The 8,900-nt window shown below is 29.5% G+C and overlaps 1 protein-coding gene across 1 annotated transcript; it reads right to left on the reverse strand.

Annotated features, from left to right (window-relative positions):
* Positions 1–3,016: 3,016 nt before the first annotated feature.
* LOC110722475 (homeobox-leucine zipper protein HAT22-like) lies at positions 3,017–4,701 on the reverse strand. Its single transcript, XM_021901747.1, has 3 exons — positions 4,137–4,701; positions 3,872–3,951; positions 3,017–3,768 (listed from the first exon to the last, which is right to left on the reverse strand). The coding sequence occupies exons 1-3, from the start codon at positions 4,581–4,583 to the stop codon at positions 3,438–3,440; spliced, it is 858 nt and encodes a 285-aa protein (XP_021757439.1). The 5' UTR covers positions 4,584–4,701; the 3' UTR covers positions 3,017–3,437.
* Positions 4,702–8,900: the final 4,199 nt, after the last annotated feature.

Below are 8,900 nucleotides of genomic sequence, written 5' to 3' on the forward strand. Positions count from 1 at the left end.
AGCTAGATTGAGATGGATTGAAAATAGTTACAATAACGGGTGCGGAAAAATTTGATTTGAATTGAATCGAATTAATATGAAAATTGAGAAGTTCACTATAAAGCCATGTTCACTTCAACTTGAATAAAAACTCCGTAATATTCAGTAAAAATAATTTCAGTTCAGCAAAAATAAGTTCAGTTGATCAGTAAAATAAAGTTCCCATTTCAATTTAAAAAAAAAATTAGTTCAGTAAAATTCAGTAACTTTATAAAAGAAATACAACAGAAAATCAGAAGAAAAAAAATAAAAAAAATAATTTTCGTTCAGCAAAATTAATTTCAGTTTCTGGTTAAATAGTTGAAGTTCACCAAAAATAGTTGAAGTTCACCAAAAATAATTTCAATTTAGCAACTAAAATCTTTTATGAAACTTATGCATGTTAAACATAATCCAATTTTTGCATCAAATAAATGACTGTATGAGTATAAAAAAAACTTTTTTTTACTTCTATTTCACTACTTCAATTTGTTATTTGTGTCTTGTCAAAATTTGATAACTTTGTTCTTTATAAATAAGACTCCGTTCACTTCATCGTATTTTTGTTGAACATAAATTATTGTATGTTTACTGATTTTTACTGAATTAAAATTATTTTACCGAATCAAAATTACTTTTGCTAAACTGAAATTATTTTTGCTGAATATTATTTTTGTAAGTTGTAATGAACGGGCCTAACATAGTGAAATAGGATTGTGTTATGTTTTCTTTTGCCGTGATGTGTAATTGGAATGACAACTTCTGCTTATTAGAGTACTATTTGTAACACAGTGAAGTAGCGTAAGTGGTTGGGATTAATAGGAGATTAAAAATATTTGTGAAAGTGTGATTAATTAAAGAGATATTGTACTAGTTAATAAAGTGAAAAAGATATATGCAGCTTTAAGAGCTGTATATAAGAACTTAAAAGTGAAAATAATTGACAATAAATAAACATGTAAATTGTCGATAAATTTCTAACTTAATACGGAGTACTAAAAAAAGGAAGTATATTAAATGCTGCATTTAGCATTATCCTTAATAGAATAATAACGGATACTTATCAAATAAAATAATATTATAATTATTATAAAGCACATAAAAAAGAAAATTATTGCGATTATATAATATGAAACGAAAAAAATACTACTCCGTTTCATATTATTTGCAACGATTAGACATTTTTCCCCAATACTTTATGTTAAATCGTTGCAAATAATATACTACCTCCGTTACAGGTTATGTGTAACGATTAGACATTTTTTCACTCCACTTTATGTCAAATCGTTGCACATAACCTGTAACGGAGGTAATAAAACGGAAGTAATACATGAGTGCAAATAGGAAACCTTGAATATTTTATTGACCGACATCTTATTGGCAGACAGTATAACAAGTTGGTCGCACTTCTGAATCATTTTTGGAACAACAAACCATTTGATTCAGACTTCTTAGGAACCCCGAGTGCCGTGATGTTTGTGTCGTGATTGCAAATTCTTGTTGTTTTTTCGTACACCGGCTATTCTAGTTCATATTCATTCATTCTTCTTTTATTTTGAACCTTTTTTCCATGGTAGCAACGCTAATTAGATTATATACACAGTACACACGGGTATAAATGAAGCTAAGGCCTAAGGGCAGTACATTTGTGTACCTGTAAGTATATTTCATAATGTAATTGATTGTACGTGTGGAAGACCATTACATTATGATAAATAAAAAACTAAATAATTTTTATTTTATCTTAGGGTCTGTTCTGATTGACTAAACTAAATTGAACTGAACTTATTGGAAGTGAACTAAATTAAACTAAACTGAACTGAATATTTTACGAGAGAAGGAAATTAAGAATTGAATTGAACTGAATATTTTACGAGAGAAGCAAATTAAAAACTGAACTTAACTAAATATTTTATGAGAACATAAAATAAAGAACTGAATTGAACTTATTAAAGCTGAACTAAACTAAAAATAATCTGAAGAGAACAAACCCTTACACCAGAATTAGTAAATTTGTGTACTTTTAGTGTATAGTGGATATCGTGCATTTGTGTTAATTTTTAAAAGTATGGTAAAAGTATTCCTTTTAATTTAGTAGAGTGACATATAAACAATTCAAACAAGCAACTTGTCTATGATATATGTACTTTGGGTAAAGATATTTCTAAACACTATTCATCGTTATCAAAAGAATTCTTGTTTTTCGGCCAGGAAGTAATATTAACATGTATATCTACGTAGACAAAATCAAAGTTTTTGAAAACCCTATGGTAGTTATCGTTAAAATAACTATCATTATGCTAATTTTTTATTGATTTATTATTAATTTATTTTTATGTCAAAATTAATCATAAATGTTTTTAAATTTTTATTTATTTATTTATTCATAATTAATTTATGATTTTTTCTATTTAAGTAATAATAAAAACTAAATTTGTAATTAATTAGGACAATTATAAAAAAAATCAAAATTAATAAATAAATTTTAATAATTAGATAAATGATTTAATATTAAAAAATCATCAAATTCAGCCAATAAAAATTAGTATAATGACGATCTTTTTTAACGATGACTACTATAAGAATTTTTAAAATTTTCATACCATGCCATTTTTTCGTAATTTTTTGAGCATGCAAAAGCGTAATTTTTCATCTATAAAGTTTTGGTGTAGTATTTAAAATTTGGGATCGAATTACGACACTTCCTTTTGTGCAATAGACACCTGTGAAAAGAAACTTAACAATTATAGAGTTGTTGGTCTTGAGGATCTAAAGAAGCTATTCTATGACGATGGAGACACAACGGTATGTACGTCAGAATCTAGCCAAACTGATTAGAAGTTGGAAGAAATTGAGATGTCAACAAAACAAACTTAGCCTCAAACTAAAGAAATAAAAGAACATAGTCGTTTCAACTACGACAATGATACAATTAATTATCGACAATCATCATAACAAACAACCATAATAATAATAATAATAATAACAATAATAATACTTTTATGATATAATATATATTATCGTCATGCAATATTTACAAAGATAAATACCAACAGACCCAACATCTGGATCAGTAAATTCTATTTCTGGAAATAAAAAAAATAAAATAAGGCTAAAATTTTTACACTACACCTTTTTTCTTCATTTTATTTTTTTTTTTGAATTTTCTTCTTTTTTTCCTATCTCGTTTTGAAACAAAAAAAAAATGAAAAAAAAAACCAAAAAACAAACAAACAAAATTATAATCCGGGACCGAGAAAAAGATCGGTCCACGGCAACCCACCCGGTGTGTTCACCTAATTAAACTTAGTTTTCCTATAACATAAAAATAAAACTAATTAAGATATAATATAAACCACTAAATAAATAATCTAAAACCTTGATTAATTAATTAATTAATATAATTTTTTGGAGAAATACTAATCAACAAGAAGAGGACGGATTTGTTGCTGAGGGTAAAAATGGGATTTACTAGGACAAAGAGTAAAAGCAGTCTTAGAAGCAGGCGTAGAATTAGTGGTAGGTGTCCCAGGAATTGTAGGGACACCAACACTCACACCGGCACCAATTTTTTCACAAGAAGGGCACATCGTCAGCGTTGCTGCTGGTAGGTGCATGTAAAATGGCTGTCCTAACTTCAATGCTTTTAGTTCTTGTAACTCTTTTTGAAGCCTTCTATTCTCATCTGTTAGTGTTTCACAGCATTTCTTTAGATACTCGCAGTCAACCTCTGTCTGCTTAAGTTTGGTCCTGCACGTTTCCGTAATAATAATGGATCGTATCAGCAAGGTCACTCTGCCACTTACAATACGTAATTATGATGGGTAATGAAAATTGAAAAATAAGTGCTTACCTTGCCCTACGGTTCTGGAACCAGACCTCGACCTGGCGCGGTCGTAGGTTCAATCGATCCGCTAAGGCCTGCTTTTGCTTCTGTAACAAAATTGAAAGAATAAAAATAAGTTCTAATTCAATTAATTTAAATCAAGAAAAAAAAAAAAAGTTGTTAGAAACGCTAATAGTTTGTAACAGGGGTAACCTGTTACGATTTACAGATTTTTTTTAGCGTTTAACAGGAAGGATTTTTAGAGACGAAAAGTTGTGAAATAAATAATTACCGAATTGAGGGTGCTCTGTTGCTTGAAACTCTCTTCAAGAAGAGCGGATTGATCTTTAGTAAGACGGAGTTTTTTCCTAGGAGTATTAGTGGGACCACAACCATCCTCTTCTTCATCACTAATTCTAGAAGATCCACGCTCAAGTTCCAAATCGTCAGAACTAGCAGACTCTCTCTCCCTCTTAACTGACACAACGTTAGAGAGAGAAGACGCCACGCTAACACTGCATGGCGGCTCTTGATCAACAAATACCTTCCTTTCAACGGCCGCCACTGCCGTCGTCGTCTGATACGTTTCGCCCAATAGGCTGAGCGTCAGGGACGGTTCGTGATCACACGACTTCGTCCCTGGCCCCAGTATCGGGTTCTTCGTCTTAGCAGAAGAAATAGATGAGAATCCTAATCCCAGAGTAAGAGTTTGTTCTTGATTATCTGAAGGGGAAACCATTTTAATTTTGTAGAGAGAGAAAATGAAGTGTGTTTTTTTTGTTTAAGAGAGAGAAAGTGGAGAAGTTGAGGAGGAAAAATGGAGGTGAAGAATGCTAAATAAGAAGACTTGGTGTGGGGGCGGATTGGGGTGGGTGGGTGGCTGTGATTAATAATACTATCAGTGAGGATTTTTTTTAATATTAAATATAGGTAAATATAAATATAAATATATAATGAAACTTTATAAATTAGTTTGGGATTTTTAAGGAGTAGACGAATCTGGTTCTTTATCTCTCTTACATAGGTTGACCATTTGAAACATGAGGCCCACCTTACCTTTTACCATCATTATTAATATACCAAACAAAACCATGAATACCCAACTCTAAAATTAAAATTAAAACAAGGAAGAAAATACAAATTACGAGTACCAAATTTTATACTGTACTCCATTTATTATCTTGTACTCCGTAATTGCAACAATCTACTACGGAGTCATAAGGTGATAAGGATTGCACCTTTTAGCTTTGAAATTAGGGGTTTAAGCTTCACTAGACTATTAGAGACATTGTACGAGTAGGGATCTCTTATATTTCCCCCACTTTCATAATCACTAACCCGCTTCACCAAAATAATAATCACTAACCTACAAATACCAGACTAAAAAACAGTGAGTATTGAGATATAACATATTTGTTTTTATTATACTTATTTGTAAATAGAGATGTAATAATATAAAAGCTAAAATGTTGCGATTAAAAGAAAAAAGAGGAAGCATTTTGTATTTCTTTGCCAAAAATAAGTACTCGAATGAACATTAAAATGCATATAAACTGGTATGTACATACGTGGATTGGATGGTTCACAAATCACATGGCGGTGGGAAAAACATCATGAGCAAGAGGTTGATTCGTCAGCTCATGAGTCTAGCTTTTTGTCTACCCTCTTAACATTTGGAAATTTACCAGTAAATTTTTTCATGTGTGTGTGTCCACTTTTTTTTTTGTTTTTTTGTTTTGGTATTTTTTCATGAATGCGTATTTTTTTAGGACTACGATTATTTATACACGACTGTATGCAATAGTTTGAGACATTTATTGTTATTTAATAACGTGAAATTCTTCATGTTCGATCTCAATTTATTAAATGAACCAACTTATTGATGATGTTATTGTAGGATCCCATAAGGAGTTTGTTTTCTTCGTACTAGTACTCCGTAGAAGGTGATTTTTATGTTTTACACTTGCATGAGAGTTTGTTTACTCATTTATGTTGATATATATACTCCGTATATAAAATAGTATTTCCTCCGTTTTTTTATTACTTGTAACACTTTCATAAAATGAAAATGTCATAATACTTACAACACAGTATAAATGGAAAATTTTTTGTTGAAAAGTTGTACTATTTCTCTTATTTAAGCACATGACCCACTAAATTATAATCCAAAAAACCTCTCACACTGTTTTAAAGTGTATTACATCATGTGAACCTCTCTTTTCTTAAATAGCGTAAAAAAGTGTGTGTTGTAACTATTAAAAAATGGAGATAGTATTAGGGTTTGTTCCAATTTATTGGAAACAACTAAATTGAACTGAATAAAGCTGAAATGAATTGTTTATGAGAGAAGAAAATTAAGAACTGAACTGATGAACTAATTAGAGTTGAATTAAAGTGAACTGAACTAAAATTAAGTTGAACAGAATAGGCCCTAAACGCCAAACGATTGAGTTTCACATTTGAAAATAGTACAATTGGCGATTAATTTTAGGAATTGAAAATTGTTTTTGATTGTAGGAATTGAAAATTGTTGAAAGTAAAATAAATTAGAGATAGTGAGATTTGTCAAGCAATGATTCAGTATGATGTTTAGTTCTTTGCTTACTCGTATTATTTAGTAACATGCTATATATGAAATGGATTTCGAAATCAATTATATATCTTTGGCTATTTTGATTAAATTGCTTTATTACCTTTTGTAACCTCTTCCTTAAACCATGTGCAAGGAGCTAGATATATGTTGCCGGCATTTTGAAATAGTACATACAATATAAGTATTACAAATTTACAATTAAAAAATAAAAGTAATTTCATTTCTTCCTTGATGGAGTTGACTCATTGTCCATATTCCATTTTATTTCACAGACATCTATTAATCATGAAAAACATACCTTCAACATGCTAAGAAAAAAGAGTCTTAAACCACTTGCAAGTTGCACATGCTATTATATACTAAGTACTACATGATGAGTGTGATAAATAAATGTTAGACCATCATCAATGTCATAATATAAGTATTTGAAACGTAAGAAGTAATACTAATCATAGAAATACTTAACTTGTAGATAAAAATAAACAAACAAAGAAAAAAAATATAGATTTTCCAAATCTAAAGAATTACCCTAGGCCACCGCCTTTTCACTATTTAGACCAAAATTAATGGGTTTTGTTTGTGCAAGTAGTAGTTAAGATAAGAGTAGTACTTAGTTTGTTCTACAATGTTATCAATTATATCCACGAAAACTTTTGCCTTTTTATGTTTGGATTTTGCCATGACTTTGTCCCTCATAAGGATTTTTTGTGATCTTTGCTTTTTGCCATAAACAGGGGCATTAATTGAGACTCCATGTTTCTTATGTTACATTAATAATTATTTTGACGATTTTGCTCTTTTGTGGGGTTTTATTATGTACTAGTGTTGATAGCTAGTTGTACTATACTTGATACATATAGGTGTCTTTAATGTGAGTACTTCAAACATTATATTGGTTGTATGATTCAATTATTTTGGGTGGTTTAATCTTATTATTTGCTATTGCTATTATTCTTCTTTATTGTTTAATACATGTTAAATTAAGTGGTTGTGTGGTAAGAAAACAATTTGGTAGTTATATGTAGTGACTATCTCTCTTAGCATGCTAATCCCTACCTCATGATACAATTATCAAGATATGATTAAGGCCCTGTTCTCTTCACCTTAAAAAAATAATATTAAGTAAAAATAATCTCAGTTCAGTAAAAATAAGTTCTGTTCAGTAAAATTAATTTCAATTCAGTAAAAATAATTTCAGTTCAGTAAAAATAATTTCAGTTCAGTAAAAATAATTTCAGTTCACTAAAATTCAGTTTTCTTAAAGAAGAATATCAGTAAAAATAATTTCAGTTCAGTAAAAATAATTTAAGTTCAATAAAATTAATTTCAGTTCAGTAAAATTAAGTTCAGTTCAGTAAAAATAATTTCAGTTCAGCAAAATTAAGGTGAATCAAACAGGGCCTAATTCAATGATTTGATTAAAAAGATCGAATTGAATCATAAAAAGTGAATATATAGCATGTTTATACAATATTAATGTCACATCGCTATGACAATTTTACAAGAAGGTCTTGTAACATATCGACATTTTGACTTCACATTAGCTGGCTTAATTAATTACTAAAAAACTTAATAATTAATTATGTAAAAATTCAATTCATTAATTTTGATCAAAATTTTAATAATTGGGTACATATCAATTATGCAAATCCACTAATAATTGGTCCACTCATAAGATGATTGTCAAGCCCTCACTCAAGGGCACCTACACAATGATCATAGAAGCTATGGGCAATTGGGCACTTGTATAGGTTATGTACTCACCTCTTGAGGAATGAGATCTAGCTAGTATATATGCATCACCATTAAAAATAGAACATTGTAGAGTCAAACATACACTTTGTAAAAATTTATTTATTTATTTTTGTATAAAAAAAAGGATTATCCTATCCCACTATATATATAGAATTACTAGACTACATATAAAATAAATGGCATAATAATTAGGTTACAGGAATTCAAGGTTAAGATCAAATGCTGGGGCCATAACATTATAAGAGTAGTGGGATCGGACAATGCCCACAAGTTTGTTGTCCACTTTATGAATGACAAACCACATGAACTGTCTCCCACACTTTAATTTGCTTGCTTTGTTCTTAAGAAGTTACAATAACCCTAATTTAAGTGGGTTCAATCCTATCTTTGCTTTCGTTATACTACTAGACTATTTGCCTAGCCTTGCCTAACTTTTTTATTCAATGCTTCAACTTCTCCTATTGGTTCATTTTTAGTATGTGTCTTTTTTCTTGGTACATTTGAGGTCCTTTTGCTAATAATTGATAGAAATCATTTTGATGTTAGATTCTACTAAGATTTTAAATATATGTGTATGTCACTCCACCATATTTATGTAATAATAAATGTTTTATTTATATATTTTCTTTGCTTCATCAAGATGTATTCTTACCGTGTATTTACCTTTTTGATAGAAAAGTGAAAAGTGTTTAATTTGAAAAATGAGTG

The sequence above is a fragment of the Chenopodium quinoa genome, unplaced genomic scaffold (assembly GCF_001683475.1).
Source record: "Chenopodium quinoa cultivar QQ74 unplaced genomic scaffold, ASM168347v1, whole genome shotgun sequence".
Taxonomy (NCBI): Eukaryota; Viridiplantae; Streptophyta; class Magnoliopsida; order Caryophyllales; family Amaranthaceae; genus Chenopodium; species Chenopodium quinoa.